The sequence below is a fragment of the Danio rerio genome, chromosome 11 (genome assembly GCF_049306965.1).
Source record: "Danio rerio strain Tuebingen ecotype United States chromosome 11, GRCz12tu, whole genome shotgun sequence".
NCBI lineage: Eukaryota > Metazoa > Chordata > Actinopteri > Cypriniformes > Danionidae > Danio > Danio rerio.
In genome coordinates this window covers 43,779,795-43,798,173 of record NC_133186.1, presented here as the reverse complement: position 1 = coordinate 43,798,173, position 18,379 = coordinate 43,779,795, and the positions used below count along the sequence as shown (strand labels likewise).

General features: G+C 36.2%; 2 protein-coding genes across 5 annotated transcripts in view; both read right to left on the bottom strand.

The window, feature by feature from the left end:
* The window catches only part of kcnab2a (potassium voltage-gated channel subfamily A regulatory beta subunit 2a), a 226,320-nt gene extending 224,946 nt beyond the window's left edge, over window positions 1-1,374 (bottom strand). For all 4 annotated transcript variants that reach the window (XR_012387358.1, XR_012387359.1, XM_009306291.5 and 1 more), the window contains exon 1: window positions 1,244-1,374. The gene's annotated coding sequence lies outside the window, so the exon portion shown is untranslated. The remainder of the gene's footprint in view (window positions 1-1,243) is intronic.
* Window positions 1,375-3,530: 2,156 nt separating this feature from the next.
* Window positions 3,531-17,854, bottom strand: park7 (parkinson protein 7). The gene is given in 6 exon segments (NM_001005938.1): window positions 3,531-3,957; window positions 8,841-8,927; window positions 13,785-13,854; window positions 14,119-14,178; window positions 16,233-16,334; window positions 17,707-17,854. Coding segments are annotated over 6 exon segments (570 nt in total). The 5' UTR covers window positions 17,797-17,854; the 3' UTR covers window positions 3,531-3,796.
* Between the last annotated feature and the right edge of the window lie 525 nt (window positions 17,855-18,379).

Sequence of the window (18,379 nt, the reverse complement as noted above, 5' to 3'; positions counted from 1 at the left end):
GTAGTGGGTAATGATGACTTTAATAGATGCAAAGAAAATCTCTGACATGTTTTAGCTGTAATAGTATGATGGAAAGAAAATATGATTTAACGTAGTTTAAGATTGAGGAAAAGTAGGTTTTATATATTTACACATTCGTTCAGTGACAACTTACCGTTTGCAGTCCCTATATTGTTTACCATGATACTTTGAATATTCGGTCTTAAATCACATGCAAATATGACTTTAAATCAACATTAGCACTTTTTGACAGAACAACTTTGTACTTTGATAGTAATTGTCTGCTAATATGATTTCACTATTTAGAATTTGCAAAGAATAGTTTTCTGAAGTTATATTAAGGAGAAAGTCTGAATGTGTGTATATAAAACCAGTCCATCACGAACTGACAGTTCAAGTTCATATTGAGGTAACGTTTAAAGCTCACACATTAAGACTTTATCCTTAATAATATCATTTCAGAAAAGTAGTTTTTGTATATTCTAATAACGAAATCATATTAGCAGCCGATGACTTTCAATGTACAACATTGTTCAGTCAAATAAATAGTGCTAATGCTGTTTTCATGTATACTTGCATATGATTTCAGACCGAATATACTAAGAGGTAACGTTTATATTCGCACTTTCGTTCATTTAGAAGACTTTATTTTGTTTACTATGTTGTTTACTTTGAATATTTGGTCAGAATTAGCATGCAAGTATGACTTCAAAACAACATTAACACTGTCTGATTGACAGTAAACCGTGCTGTACTTTGATTATCACTGGCTAATATGATTTCCCTATTTAGAATTTCCAAAAAATAATTTTCTGAAAATGTATTATTAAGAAGAATGTCTGAATATCCGTATATAAAACCAACTTTACCTCTATCGAATATACAAAGTACCACGGTAAACAATATAGGGAGCATGTCACAAAGCTATCACTGAACGAATGTCAATATAAAACCAACTTTATCTCAATCAAGTTCATCTCAATGCTCAAAATGAATCATTTGAGAGGCCAAATTAGCTAAAAAATCCAGATAAATGGTAAAATAAAACAAAAATAATTGCGGTAGAACTTCATTAGCTATAACCTGACATAAAGTCATCATGTTTTGGTAACGTTCAACGTCACTGCACCGTTACAAGCAACTTCCAGCGATTTACTGTACCATAGCAACACAAATCTTTCATTCGTGATTTACACTCGTGTAAACAATAGCTAAACAGTGGATAAAAAGCCTTTATTCTTACCTTGTGGCAGGACAAGAGTTCATCAAACACGATGTTTATCAGTGTACAACTGTGAGTCTGTGAGATGTCGAGCGTCAATTCAGAGAAAGGGATGTCAGTCAAGCAGCATCCGATGACTTTCTTTTGCCGCTTTCACACTCTTTCCTCGCGTTACAAAAGAAACCCTCGCGCTGCACAGAGACGCTCCTATTGGCTGGTTGAGACGCACCGCGACAAGACAGCGGGTTTTGATTGGTTGCGCGTGAAGTACGTCACTGGAAATGTGTCTCAAGCGACCAATAGTCATACAGATATTTCAATATTCAATCAGTCTTCATGCTATGCAGTGTATGAAGAGAAATAGGCTATACTTAATATTTGCTCCAACTGATCTGTATTTTAACAAACAGTTATGTAATGGTTAAACGGATAGTTTTTTTCATATTATATTGTTTACATATCCTTTGTTCCAAACTATTACGAGTTTTTTTCTGTTGAATACAAAAACATTTGGAAGCCTGTAACCATTGACTTCCATATGTTAAGATGTTAATTACTCAGTTACTCAAATTGAGTTTAATGTACTCAATTTTCTAATGTGGTTCCAGACCTTGATGAGTTCATTTTACTGTTAAACCCAAATGATGTTTTGAAGCAGACTGAAAACCTGTAACCATGGTATTTGTTTTTCCTGCTATGCAAGTCAATGGTTACAGGTTTTCAGCTTACTTCAAAACATCATATTTTGGCTTTAACCACCACAAATGCAACCACATTCAGGGTTCATACCCATTTTTACTATTAAAATTCCCTGACTTTTCCATGATTTTTCCAAGACTTTCAAGTAAATTTTCATGATCCAATGTTTCATGCAATGTCTACATATGGGTGGTAACAGGAAGAACTGTGCATGTTTTTATTTATTACAGCATATTTTAAAACAGAGCAATGTATTTAGTTTCAAATCATATTTAGATCTATTCAAAACTGATTTAGATAATGCTTACACGGACTAATAATGTGAGAGTGTGTGATTGAGCAAGGACAGAAAAGAAGGAAATAACCTATATTTAAGTATACAGATATCTGTTTTCCATGACTTTTTCCAAAACTATTCCAGGCCTGTAAAATGCCATGTCAAAAATTACATGACTTTTACAGGTTTTCCATGACCATATGAACCCTGTACATTAGAAAATTGAGTACATTTAATATTTGGGGTTATCTATCCCTTTATTAGGAGGCTTAGGAGGAAATTATAAGAAGACTTTTTTGAGTTTAGTGCACAATTTTATTTTGGTACAGAAGTTATTAAGTGCAAAGTTGGAGAACTGAATATCTGACATCATAGAACGCTTTACATTACCAATTTGTCAATCTGCAACAACATATAAACTTGAACCATTGACTTTAATATTATTTTTTTCTACTATGGAAATCAATGGTTACAGGTTTTCAGCTTTTTCAACAGTAAAGAAACTTATAATCATCTGGAACCACATCGGGTGGGAAAATGAAGTAAATGTTAACTTTTAGAGTGAACTATCCATTTAATCTTAATGCAGAAATTATTAGGAGGCTTTTGTGAGTTTAGTGCACAACTGTTTTATTCTGGTACAGAAGTGCAAATTTGGAGAACTGAATATCTGACATCACAGAAAGCTTTACATTACCAATTTGTCAGTCTGCAACAACATAAACCCTGCAACCATTGACTTCCATATTATTATTATTATTATTATTATTATTATTATTAGTAGTAGTAGTAGTAGTAGTAGTATTATTCTATGGAAGTCAATGGTTACAGGTTTTCAGCTTACTTCAAAATATCTTCTTTTCAACAGTAAAGAAACTTATTATTATATAGAACCACATTAGGGTGAGAAAATAAAGTAAATTACCAATTTGTCAGTTTGCAACAACATTAAACCAGTAACTATTGACTTCCCTATAGTTTTTCTACTATGGAAGTCAATGGTTACAGGTTTTCAGCTTTTTCAACAGTAAAGAATCTAAATCATCAGGAACCACATTAGGATGAGAAAACTGAGTAAATATTCACTTTTGGGGTGAACTACCCCTTTAATGTTAATGCAGAAATTATGAGGAGGCTTTTGTGAGTTTAGTGCACAATGATTACTACTATTAAAATCAATGGTTACAGGTTTTCAGCTTTTAACAGTTTCAGATTTTTCAACAGTAAAGAAACTCAATCATCTGGACCGCATTAAAAAGAGAAAATTTAGTAAATGTTCACTTTTGGGGGTGAACTGTCCCTTCAGTGTTAATGCAGAAATTATGAGGAGGCTTTTGAGAGTTTAGTGCACAACTGTTTTATTCTGGTACAGAAGTTATTAAGTGCAAAGCTGGAGAACTTGATATCTGACATCACAGAAAGCATTAAAAGCTTTATCAATTTGTCAGTCTACATCAACTCTCTTGAAGTAATTTCATTAAATATTAATTTTCCTATACACTCAAGGCAAATTCCAAACCAATTAAATAGAGGGTCTTTCAGACTGACAGAGCGGTGCGATTGTAAATGCATCTTTACACAGTGCAGATCTTCACAGATTAGTCTTTCAGGATGAGCGGGGCTTTGACTTGCGCAGCGACCTCAGCACCCATGAGCTCCTCCACTATAGTCAAGGCAAACTCAAAGCTGGTTCCTGGCCCTCTGCTGGTGATCACGTTACCATCCTTCTGAACTCGAGCCTCTGAATATTTATAATGATCTAGCAGAAGACAAAAACACGAATCATTCATACAGGTAAAGTTTTCAGCCAACAAGTACAAGCATAAAACTTATTTTGAATGATAATTCTACCTTTTTTTTTTAAAGTATTTCCAATTAAAAAAAAAGATTCCTTCCAAAATACTTTAAACTAAAGCAAAATACAAAAATAACATAGATAAGAGAAGTTAACTCTTTCAAGCAGTATACAGTTTCTACAGTTCCTTTTATAAACACTGCCAATGTTACTCAAAAGCATCATTTTCCAACAGGTGTTGTTATGCAGTTACCTGCAGCACCCTCTGTTGGATGTTTATCTGCCATTCTGCCATTCATTCCATCTGCCATTGGCATGCCTATTAAATGTGCTAGTTACCATCAACAATATTAAAAAGGCCCTATTGAACCCCTTTACAAGATGTAAAATAAGTCTCTGATGTAGCTAGAGTGTGTATGTAAAGTTTCAGCTCAAAATACAGGGTTTCTGTAGGTTTCGAGTTAAATTTAAAACTCGTAAAGACCCTTTTTAAGACCATAAAGAGTTCAATTTTAGACCTATACAAGGTTAGGATTTTTTCTAATGGCCCAGTATTATCATGAGGAATCGTGTAATTGTTTTTAGTTTTTTTTCCCCTGATTTGGGAATTTAATTTGGGGAATTTGCTGTTAAAATTTCGAACAGTTGTTGTCTCTTTGCAATAAAAAACTTAAATATATGAAAAAAGGTTTTATTGAGATGTGCTGTGGGTCATTAGATGGATATTGGCCCAAATTGAGTAGCTTTACTTGGACAAAGCCAAATTAAGACACGCTTAAAACAATTTAAAGCCTGGTTTACACTTGATTCCGCTAGTTTGCTTGCGTGAGTGCGACGAATTTGATGTCATTGTGGTATTTGCGGAGGTTCACTTTGGGTGCATGCAACATGATTTCGGCTGATGGAGCGCACAATTTGTTTTTGACACTCAAGCAAACAGTTCCCACGGCGCCTCGTTTGATATGAGTTGAATATGAATCACTTTAAAGAGATTTTGTCTGAAACAACTGTACAGACATCTTTATGTTTCTTGATCATAGAAATAAACAGATGATCAATAATTATTGGATAGAAATTGCAACATCCGTGGGAAAGGAGGAAGTTTTTGTTAAAAGGTTTGGAAAAACCTTAGGGAAGTTTGTTAAAGCCAAAATGGAGAGCCGGGTACACCATTACAGAAATATGTTTTAACACCAGTCATAGGTTTTACACTGATGTATATATTACAGTTTTCAATTTAAAACCATTTATTATTTACAAAACTATAAATAAGGAAAAGATAGTTTCTTTGATAACTGAAAAGGAATATTTAACCCTATTGATTTACTATATACTGATGGCCTGTTTCTCTAGGCTTTATTGGTGATAATGGTAAGGAATGTTGGACCAGTATTGCCTTTTTAGCATAAGACAGAAACTAGCCAGACAGTAATGTGTGAATTGTGGAGTGGGCCAAAACTAAATAAAACATCTGTATTTTTTAGTTGTACTTTTTTTGCATTTATTCTTGCCATAATAAAGATATATGTGTAGAGCAACCCATGTTCTCCTGTCATTAATATTTCAATAAACTTTAATAGGTAAAACTGTGTCCGAGATATGAACAAAAGCAAGTGATGCATCAAAGTTTGATTTGAAAACAATCTTGAATGGTTATAAACATCCTTATAATCATTAAAATAGTTAATAAAAACAATAAAAATGTATTAGTATAAAAATTTTGAATGGTATTATTGATATGACATAGTTCTGGAAACTTTCTATTCTATTCTAATCCGTCTGACTTTACGCTGGGTTTCTTTTGACCACCACCTGTCGTTTTAAAGAATATCACAACAGCAAACACAGCAAGTATAAAAGCCTCATCCGTTTTGCGAGGTGCAAACGCAGTCAGCTAGTGCCTAAAACAGCTTAAAACCTACAACACCAAAAAAAAAAGTAAGAAATTTTGAAATTTAAGACATTAAGACTTTAAGACCCCACAGAAACCTTGAAAATACCACACAAATAATGTTTTACAATTATTTGAAACTGACACTTTAATACAATGATCTAAATTGTCTCATTTTATTGACTGTCACTTTAAAGGGCACATAGTTACCCTTTTTTATGATTTAATATTAATATTAATATTATGGTTGTTCTGAGTGTGCCAGTTTAGGTTCAGTCCAACACACAGTTCAGATGTTTGTATTATACTGTGTTCAATAGTGTCATGTTGTGGCCGTGTACACAGCTCGCTGTTTTAGGGGTGTGTTGCTTCACATGAAAATTAGTTTCGGCTTCCCGCCCAATGTAACAAGGGGGCGGAGCCAAGAGCTCACCCGCTCTGTGTTTACAACAGACAGGCAGACAGAGAGAAGCTAAGCTAGGATCAGCATTCAGCCGTACATGTATGACTTGGACACAGACCAAGCAAAGACTACAAAATCATTTGCGTCTCTGTATAGTTTTACAGTCAACTGTGTGCTAGTTTCAAGTGCCGAGCTTGTACACAGAGACTAATAACCACGCACACTGAATTAACTCTGAGTATGAAAATAAAAAGAATGAAAAGTACACGTCTGCAAACCTACCAAAAAGTACAAACAATAATTCCGATTAGAGTGATAATGTGGAGAATGTTGATCTTGTGTTGAGCCCAATGAGCCTTACATCTAAAAATAGAGCAAGGATGTTCCTTTAGTGATATCGCTTTGACTCTCACGCTGAAAATGGCGGATGTGAAACAAGATACTGAGGATACGATCGTTGCGCGCGGCTGTCAGTCAATATTAGTGGGCGTGGGGACTGCACTCCTCATGAAGTTGCGATCGCTCTGAAAACCGCTCCAATTGGTCCACCGTTATTATGTTGTTAAATTGAAAAAAAAAAAAAAGACTGTGTTTATATCACCCCAATATGACGGTCTATACACGATACCAACACACATGTCTGTCAAAACAGCTTGAAAAGTAGATTTTTCACCATAGGTGGCCTTTAAAATCAAATTGAACCAAAACCGCAGATAAAAACAGGACTAACGTCATCTCTGTAGTCTCCATAGACTACCTTCTTCAGACATTCAGGGCTCTATTTTGACGGTCCATGTGCAGAGCGCAAAATGCAGGGCACAAACGCTTTCAGGGCGTGTCAGAACGCATTTTTGCTCATTTAAGGATGGGAAAATCCGCTTTTGTGCCGTGGCGCATGGTCTAAAAGGGTTGAGTTTATTTTCTTAATGAGTTATAGGTGTGTTTTGAGAATAAACCAATAAACCAAGTCTCATCTCCTATTCCCTTTAAGAGCCAGCTGCGTCGCGCCATAAGCGCATTCGATATTTACAGGATGCAAAGTAAGTGTAATTGGAAAAACTGAACATTTCACTAGCAAACAGTTAACAGTTTATTAACAGAAAACAGTTAAACAGAGCATCTACTGCGTGAGAATGAGAGATAATGGATCTACTTTCACTTTCGCTCATGGATAGGGAAACCTTTACGCACAGACATCAATTAGTCTATAAATAATTAATTTCGTTTGTTAAGCAAAAAATATTTGTTTCAAAACTATTTCTAAATTCAGTTCTAATTTCCAGCAAACGAATAAATGAACAATAATAACGAAGTGTGCTCAAAACCTGAGTTATATCCTAAAACACATGCTGTGCCCCATATGGTCTTAAACCTGACAGGTGGACAAATCTAAGCTTGTTTTTAAAAAACAAATATATATATGGATATAATAAATAATAATGCTAATAATAACATTATACAAAAGCAAATTGTTATGAATAAACTGAAAAAGCCTCCCGAGATGAAGAAGACATAAAAGCAGTGATTTTTCATATTTTTGTAGGCTAGAAAATAAAATGTTTTGTAATATTTTAATCCTTTATATTTATATCCTATATCTATTGTTATTATATCCTATATATATCCTTAATATTTACATTTTTTCATATGTAAAAATATTTGCCTTTTGCTCTCTTGTGCGTATTAAGCAGTGTGTAAGCGAGGCGCAACTCTGCGCCGGAGTTTAGACCGGGTTAGTTTTGGTCTAATGAAAAATCTATTATAGTGTCTCAAAATAGCAACGCGCCAGCGGTCCGCCTCAGAACGCCTATGGGCGCACTTATAAGCGCAAATGCATTTGCTATTTAAACAGCGTAGTGAAACGCATCAAAACGACTCTTGCGCCAAGCTGAAACTAGCAAACAAGTATTGCGCCTCGCTTTGCGCCGGGTGTATGATAGGGCCCTCAGTGTTCATTTGCGCATCTAAAAATCAACATTTATAATCCTCTTGGTCGCTGGCATTATCTTTAACAGGGGAAATCACTAATGGAAAAACAGCTGCTTCTTACTCAGGGCTGTGTATGCTAATGAGGGTGAGATGGTCACTAATGGGCGGGGCTTACCACCTCTGATGGCATGTATAAAAGGTGAATGTCAATCAAAGTGTTTCTGCAAACAAGTGCGACTATAAAAACTAGATGTAATCAATGTTTACCATTAGAAGCTGGATATATTCACACACTGTTGCCACAGAACTGTGTTTAAACCCGTTATAAAAATGATTTTTGCATAATAGGTCAAATTTAATGTCTTAAACCAGGGGTGTCAAACTCAATTCCTGGAGGGCCGAAGCCCTGCACAGTTTAGTTCCAACCCTGCTCCAACACACTTACCTGTAGGTTTCAAACAGGCCTGAATGACTCAATTAGTTTGATCAGGTGTGTTTAATTAGGGTTGGAACTAAACTGTGCAGAGCTGCGGCCCTTTTAGAACTGAGTTTGACACCTGTGTCTTAAACTGTATATAACAAAAAAGAGCTAGATATAAATAGATATATAATTATAGGCATTACCACCAGCCATCATCTTGTCCTTGGCACCAGGATGAGTAGTAACTGTGCTGCCATATGCAATGCCATGAGCCAACAGTGCCGTCGGGCCTGCAACAGGTCAGAAATGACACAGTTATACTAAAATACATACAGTAATCTCTTAAAAGCAGGAAATATTGGAGAAAGTGATCCACCTGCAGCACTTTTCATGTAACATTGCATCTGCAAGTGTAACTCAAATAACAAGAAAGCTTTAGAAATATAGTAATCATCATGAAAGTCAAACAAAGTTGCTGGAGGAAACAAAGTGACTTTAGCAATGTGCATAGAATATCACAATTGAAAAGCATCACTCTAGTCTGATCTAAAAATAAAAGGCATCTACAGTGTCCGTCTAATTCTGCAATGCGCACTGGAAGGAGGAACGGAAGAAAGTAAAAATAGGCGTCTAAAAATACCAGTTGATTCTGCAGCGTTATCATTGGCTGAGCACTGAGCTCATCTGAACATTAATGAAAAGAGAGCTCTTAACTATTGATTGTGCACCTTGGCAGACGCCCAGTGTGGTCTAGTGATTACACTTTCTCTGGCAGGACGTTTGCGGGCCCATCTGAGCCTGGAATCTACTGTTACAGGCCTCGCTGTGAGAAGCTCAGTCCAAAAAAAGACGTTAAACAAAGATAAAAAATAATGGACCTGTATGTTGCAGACAGGGGCGGAACGGTGGCTCAGGGGTTAGCACTGAGAAGGTTGCTGGTTCGAGTCCCAGCTGGACAGTTGGCATCTCTGTGTGGAGTTTGCATGTTCTCCCTGGGTTTACTCCAGGTGCTCCGGTTTCCCCCACAGTCCAAAAACATGCGCTATAGGTGAATTGGATGAAGTAAAATCACTTGCTTTTGTTTATGTCTCGGACAGTTCTACCTATTACAGTTAAATATGTGATATTTATGGCAAGAATATAAGCAAAACTTACTAAAAATACTGATGTTTTTGTTTTGCCCACTCAAGAATTTACACATTGCTGTCTGGCTAGTTTCTGTCCTTTAGGATGCTTTCACATAAGCACTTTTGGTCTGCACCCTGGTTCGTTTGATCATAGTACGGTACGTTTAGCTAGTTTGAATGTGTCTTCTGAATTTGGGTGCGCACCCGTGAACTGTACCTGAGTCCGCCTAAGGTTGCTGTCACACCTGCCTTATTTAGTTCGATTGAATCGCACTAGAGTTCGTTTTCCCTTTTGGTGAGGTTTGTTTGGGCAGGTGAGAATGCAGCAATCATACTCGAGTGCGCACCAAAAGTGGACCAAATAAGCGTACCGAGACATTCACATTCTCATTCACACTTATACACTACAGATAATTTAGCCTAGCCAATTCACCTGTACCGCATGTCTTTGGACTGTGGGGGAAACCGGCGCACCTGGAGGAAACCACGCGAACGCAGGGAGAACATGCAAACTCCACACAGAAATGCCAATTGACCCAGTCCAAGCTGGAACCAGTGACCTTATTGCTGTGAGGCAACAGCACTACCTACTGCGCCACTGCGTCGCCCAAGTCTCAAATTCAATAACAGAAAGCTGATTGGCTATTGCATGTTGGTTTCATTTGTAGTTGTAATACCGCAAATTATATTTGGACAAGTGAAAAAGAACTACAACACCACGAAAACAAAGCAACAACAACAAAAAAAGAATTTAAATGAGCATTCGATGTAGCGGTACATGGACAGTGGAAAAATAAGGCTGGTGTAAAAATATTGAAGAATGGCTTCGTCCAAAACCGCATACTTCCATACTATATAGTATGCTAAAATCAGTATGTGAGCCGAGTAGTATGTCCGAACTCATAGAATTCGAAAATCAGTATGCGAGAAGTACCCGGATGACTTACTACTTCCGGCGAGATTCTGGAGTGCGCATCCCATGCACGCTGCGATATCCCATAATGCCCCGCGAAAGAATTTATGAATGGAAGTGAGGCGACGCAACTGACGCAGGTAGGTCACGTGACCATGACAAAATGGCGGATGTAGTACGTCCGAATTCCATGCATACTTCTCACATTTATACTGTATAGAACGCACTTTTCTAACGCCCGAGTAGTACGTTTAAATTCAAATGCAGTACCTTCTGAGTAGTAGGCGGTTTTGGACGCAACCTAAGACTTTTTTATTTATTTTTTAGATTTTTTATTTATTTTTTACTTTTTAAGACCCTGCGGAAACCCTGGTTTGCAGTTTATCCACTTCTGCCTAAATGGATCAATGATTTTTTTTTTTTTACGTTACCTCCTACTTCAGTTTCTCATCAAATCATAACCAATCAAATGCTCTCCAGTATCTGACAAGCCCCGCCTCCTTCAAGACATCTCATTTGCTTTTCATTTGATGCAATTGAGTTCAATGGCTCTCACTGGTTGAGCTGTAATAAAACGAAACGCTATTGGCTGTTTTTTTCCGGGGGGGGGGGGGGGGGGGGTTATAACAGTTTCACCCTCTCTTTTTGTTTCGGTTGAGATTACATCAAACATCGAATAAAACTGCATATTTCAAAGCACGCCAAAGGACTTTTGATTTTCATGAAAAACTGCCTCAGCTAATTTTTTCTTGATGATATGCTCATGCAATCCAAACCTTCACACACACACACACACACACACACACTTTTTTTAAAGGTATTCCACAGCACTAAAAGAAGCCATTTGCCGTTCAGTACAGATCCCTATAGGGACATCTGCCATTTTCTGGGACGCTTTCCGCTCTCCTCTGCTCTCTGCGGCCACATGGGCTCTGTCCTCATTCAGCACGTCCTTCACCAGCCCTTGAACACCAGTGCTGATAACACACACATACACACGCCTCAGTGTTCAATACGCTTGCAAATGAAGACGGACAGGCTTAATGCTGCCAATTATTATAACTCATTATCCTTTCATTTGTATTTCAGATTTCAGTTTTACATATCCGCACTCATCTGTGAGCATCACACTGACATAAAGATGGTTCAGGTAACATTGAGGGCAAAGGCCCGGTGGGGGGAAAAAATATTAAAAGCCCTCAGGGAAATTCATGGAGGAATAAAAAAATAAGATGGTGTTCAAAAGATTGAATAATACATTTATACAGTCATAAACATGTTTTGACACTTATTATGCTAGTGATTTGACGCTTTACAAAAGTTTCAGATGCCTTTACCAATATCAAAATGCTTTTGTAAACATCCAGTTATTCTTTACACCGATTAAAAAAAGGGTTACTATACTACTACTATGAGTACTATAATAAAGAAAATCCGCTCTTACTGTAAAACTAAATAAATTGTTCTTGACACATGAAAGGGCCAAACATGCAGCCCACAACAAGGTGTAAAGTTATTGCGTATCATATTTAACAAACTGTTTACTACGAATTTTATGTAATTTTGCTCACATGGATAATTAAATATTAATCAGTTCTTTTCTTTTTTCGAAGGACATCCTGGGATTTTTAACAACCACGGAGAATCAGGACCTCGTTTTAATGTCTCATCCGAAAAACGGCACTCACTGAGCAGTACAGAGTCTCCGTCACTATACAGGGGCATTAGGACCCACACAGACCGCAGGTTGGGCGGCCCCTGCTGGTCTCACTAACACCATTTCCGGAAGCAACCTTGCTTTCCCATGTGGTCTCCCATGCAGGTAATGACCAAATGCAGCCCTGCTTAGTTTCAATGGGTGACATACCTGTCAACATTGGGATGTGAAAATAAGGGATATGCCCACCATAATAAGGGATTCCTCCAAATATATATTTTTTGATCACCCCAAAAAAATCCCCAAATTACTATGCTCATTTGGAGCTGTTTCATTGTAAATAAACAGGTAAATGGTCAGTAATGTTTTATTATTTACAAATGAAAAAAAAGAAAAAATTAACAAATGAATGATTCATTTAGATTTTTTCGTTTAATTACTTTAAATAACAGGTGTCAGTTTAAAAACGCACACATCTAACATTATAATGAAGGCAGTCGACTGCTTTCCTAACTGTTAATGCTCATTTAGGAGGAAATTATTTGTGTTTGGGAAAAAACCCCCACCAAGATCAACATCTTTAGATATTATTATTATTATTAATTATGTGTGTACATCTGTTTAAACACGCACCCAAAACCCAGACTTTTGCTCCGCTTCAAATCACGAGTACAGAATTCGTTTTGGAAACAGCGTCTATTTATCACTTTGAAGCTCGTCAGCTGACAGTCATGCAGTGCTATGACTGTTTTGAGGATTGTATATGAAGGGGAGACGACACATGTAAAGAAAAGGAAGGGAATCGTGCCGTTTTTATGTTTATTTCAAAGTGTTTTCGTACCTAAACAAAGCGAAAGCACAGAACTCGCCTTCAAGAGCAAGGGGCGGCCCCTGGTGGTTCGGAGGTATGGGAGACTCAACTCTTTAATGTTTAATTGCCACCCCTCTGAGAAAGACTGAAAATATGGGAGAAATACGGGAAAATACCTTTACGGGATCATAGCAGGATAGAACTGTAAAATACGGGAGAATCCCGGGAAAAACGGAAGGGTTGACAGGTATGATGGGTGACCATGTGAGAGTTGCAGAGAGCTAGCTGCAGGTAATATCAAGTTGTCATGACAAATATAAAGACTGATTGTTTTGTATTTGTTTTAGTCAAATTGTCATAACAAATAATGTCATCTTTGCATTCAAAATGTCATAATTGAGCGAATGACAATTAATGACAGTTGTTAGAAGCATGCATAAAAACTCATTCATAACATGTGTCATCATAATTAGAAAGATTTCATGACAGTCTTACGAACACCCCGTCAAGTAAAGTGTTACCAAAAAGGTAATATATGACGTGTCTTCCTGACATTATGCCTAATAGAGCAGTTGAAATGGTGGATGTTTATCCAGGAAAAGGTTAATGTGTGCACAGAGGTCACCAAATGAAGATTACCTGCACAGATTGCAGCGATCAGACCCTTCCTGCCCTCCTGGTCCTTCAACACCTCTTTCACAGCAGGAGACTACAACACACACATGCACACACACACTTATATGTATATGACGCACTACAGAAACAACTGTCACAACACTGCTTCAATTTACATAATTGCGCAATGTTTGCGTTTCACAATGCGACCGTGTTTCTAACCTCGGCAGATGACTCAAAGATGTTTTCTGTTGATTTGAGGAACACTCATAACCTTATGTAAGACTCGAATGGCGTAAGAGCTCTCCTATGGAACTCACTCTACTGTAAAACATGCATAATTAAAACAGATTTGTACCTCAGAAAGGTTCTGGGCTCCAAGCAAACCTCCAGGCAGAAGAACAACGTCATATGGACCCTGTTTAGGAAAGAAAATGACATGCACAACTGACATAAAACCATATTGGTTACATACTGATTAGAATACTTATTTACCATTGAAATTCATTAGGAAATATTGTTTTATTAAATGAAAGCAACTCAATTAAAACTGAACTCCCTCAGAATATTTGACATTCTGCATGTGTATATAAACAAGGAAGAAAACAATCATGAACATTTGCTTTGTTTATATTATGCATATGCAGAAATACTGTTTACCATTGATTTCATTAGGAATTCTTGTTTTATTAAATGAAAGCAACTCAATTTAAACTGAACTCCCACAGAATATTTGACATTTTGCATATGTATATGAGTCTCATGAATATTGTAAGGGTTTTCTTATTTAAAATTAAGATCCTTTAATAAAGCAAGAATACCTAATGAATTTCAGTGGTAAAGCAGTAGTGCTTATTTTATTGGCAATGCATTGCTTGGCCAGAAGATGGAGACAATACTCCATTTATTTACTTTCAACGTTCTTTAAATCCAAATCAGTTCAGAGATGAAAGCAGGAGTAGGTAGGGCTGCTCGATTATATGAAAAATTATAATAATGCTTATTTTGGTCATAATTATAATTATGATTATTCAATATATATATATATATATATATATATATATATATATATATATATATATATATATATATATATATATATATATATATATATATTTATATACATTTAAAAATATATAAATATATATGGGTCCCTCCCCATAGGTTGGTGTTACAGATCATGACAGGCCTGTGAATGTATAGAGTCTTTGTGAGACAAGTGTTGATGAATGTATAGGTTCTTCTGGTAGTAGTTTTGGTTAACCTTTAAATTTCAAACCTGTACAACAACTCTAGTTATATATTGTGTCAGTCGTTTGTTATGCAGTGACATGCAGTCAAATATTTCACCACACAGTCCTTAGGGATGCGGTGACACGCAGTCAGATATTTTGCCGAACAGATCCGTCACTTTTGGCGCTTATAAACAATCATAAAGCTCTCGTGCTGCAGGAATGAGGAGGTCTGCTGAAGGAGCGCAGCTGTCATGCAGTGAGGAGTTCTCGTCTTTAATAAACTACGGCAGTTTGCGTTCACTGAACAGTAAGAATGATTAATAAATCCATATGAGCCCTTTAAAAGTCACGTCTCGCTTTCAGTTTTTGAGCCCAAGTGAACCGCGCTCAGGCCCACCTCTTCCAACCAGGCCAGGGGCGGCCAAGTGAACCGTGCTTGAGTCCGATTCAGTGCACTCACACTTCTCAAACAATCCAGGAAACGGGCCTGGGCACGGTACGGATGGCATAGTGTAAGTAGGCCCTTAATGTCAGTATCTGTTCCACCATGCTGGTCGATGACACTGCCCAGGTAAGTAAAAGACTGTACCTCCTTCAGAGTTAATGGATTGTTGTAGTTGATCTTAAGAATCTTGGTCTTCTCTGTGTGCATGCTGAGTCCAACCTGTGATGATCACCAGATAAGCTCTTAGATGAAACCGCAAAGGAAAGCGGAAGAGAGGCCTTCCAAGATATACCTGGTGACGTGACCTCGAGGCAGACATCACAAAGACGGGTTACGCCAAGGACAAAGAATGACCCAGGACAGATACCTCTAGAGATCAACCTTTGGTGGTGTACTTTTGCGAGCGGATTTGCAACGGGCCTGACGTGACATGGGGGCGTGGCAGCATCGACGATTCTATTTTTTGATTCGATAATCGAAATTGAGCATAAGTTTCGATTGATTTTGATTTAAAATCGAATACCCCTATCATTTATTTATTTTGAGATTTAATTAGCTCAGAAAAATATCTAGTACCTGTTTATTTTAGTTTAAATATTACATAAATAAATTATTTTTTTAAAGAAGGTGTATACTTTTTTTTAAAGTTAGTTATATCGTAAGAAATATCATGATCGCAACACTCAACAACAAAATATTGCATATTTTCCCAGTATTGTGCAGAACTACTTAAGAGTTACACTAAATTGTAAAATTTAGATAAGCAGGTACTTATAATATGTAAAGTCAGACCTGTTTGTGTGCGTCCTCCAGGCTGGAGTCTGGGCAGATCATGACCTCACGGCTGCACTGAACCGGCTCTTTACCTGCCAGACCTGCGACAGTAACAGCGATCTACGAGAAAGGGACAAAACACTCTGCTTATTGATATTTATTGAATTTGTAAATTAAATGTAACATGCATGAGACATAATTTATGACTAGAAACCAAATTGCTATATTCCAGTGAAATACTATAGTATTTCACTATAGTAATGATGGCCAGAGCCAGACAGAAAGATTTCTTAAATGTTTTTTCTGTATTTCTGCACAAAATTAAGCAAAAAAAAAAAAAAAAAAAAGATTAAATTAATACTCTGTTTTTTTATTATTATTTAATTTATTTATTTATGAAAAGTGATTTTGAGAGTATAGGGGCTAAAAACAACATAAAATAAAAAATAACTTCTTAATTGTTATTTAAGGTTTACAATTCAAATGCAAAATTGGACCCACTAGCATTGTATAAGAAAGCTAAAGTACGACTTTTATATCACACATCCTCTAATAGACAGAAAATATTAGCGTACAAATTGTATTGCACATAAATTATCTAAGCATTGGCAACTTATTCTATGATAATACTGAAATTAATATTAAAACTGATTAAATATATATTTATTTAACACATTTACACAAGTAAATAAATAAACTGAATGATGGCTTAAAAATCAGCAGATTCTGTGTGGGCCTAATGATGATATATACTGTTGATGCATTTAAATGCTATGATTTTTCCTATTATTCACTTAAAGACTGCATGATATTGATGAAATATTGATTAATTATCTGTGGTCATTTGATCTAAATCACAATTATTTGAAATAACCACTATAAAGTTTTGATGAAAATCCAATTCTTTATAATAATTTCATAGCATTAAGGAAAATCAGTGGCCTATTTAATTGTGCGTAAAGTAATATAGAAAATTAAAATAATTTCTTAAAACAAAAAAAAACATATTTAAAAAATGAAAAGAAACTTAAATCCTAATTAAATCACAGCTTTTTATGTGCCAAGAAGCATAAAATTCAGAACTGTGACAGGACTGTTTTTCAAGATTCTTTCCTAAATGTAATGCACAAAAGCTCAACAATATAATTATTTATTTATTAAAGCCATATTTGACCAATGAAAGTATCAACTTTCTCTCAAAATTGACCAAGACATAGAATCAGTGATTATGTAATGTGTCCTGTAGAGAGGCAAACTTTGGCATTTACACACTGGCAGCAGTAACTGACCACCATAACGCTGCACACAAGCAATATTCATACAGTACAACTTTATTATCTTCACTTCACTGCACTAACGTTAATTAATGCATGCATGCATGTTAAGAATACCAACACACATTAGCATACCAGCTGCATACAGACATCACTGACACACGTTATTGACATTTGGCAACACATTTGCACGAGTTAAATGTTTTGTGTCTACAGACCCCCGCTCTGCGCATCACATCCACCGGGATTACAGTCTCCATCTCCTCCGCTCCTTTCGCAAGAATCACTAACGCTCTTTTACCGGCCATAATAACCGTGCGTCTAATAACCTGTGCGTGTCTGCAATGCAACCTCACTCATGTACTTTTATTATGGAAGGCGTTTCCGGGAGTAGGTGGGTTATGGGGAACTACCAGGCAAAATAAAAGTTTTCTTCTTGTAAGGAGCTATTCTATGGTCGTTTGTTGTTGTTTTTCTTTTTTTTTCTTTTTTCAAAGAAAAAAAAGGCATTAAAAGATAACAGATTTTATTTTGATTACTGAATCATCTGTAAACGGAGATTGATTCCACGTCAAACTTGGGTATATTTTTTTCTTAAATTTTAATTTGTTTATTTAGTGGAGTGTTTATGTTGTGCTTAATATGCTATTAATTTTAATCCCTCGTAACGTTCTTATTCCAAATAAAATTAATGTGTCACTGTTTGTAACAGTACATTGTAACTTCTACACTAAAATATGACAAAAATTCAAGACAACAAATATTTTATGTTGCTTTAATTTATTTTAATAAGTCAATCGAAATATGTATTTCAACTGAAATCTACAGACACAAAATAATAAATAGAGTTGATAAAACACTTAAATTAATATTTTGGATATTTACTTAGAC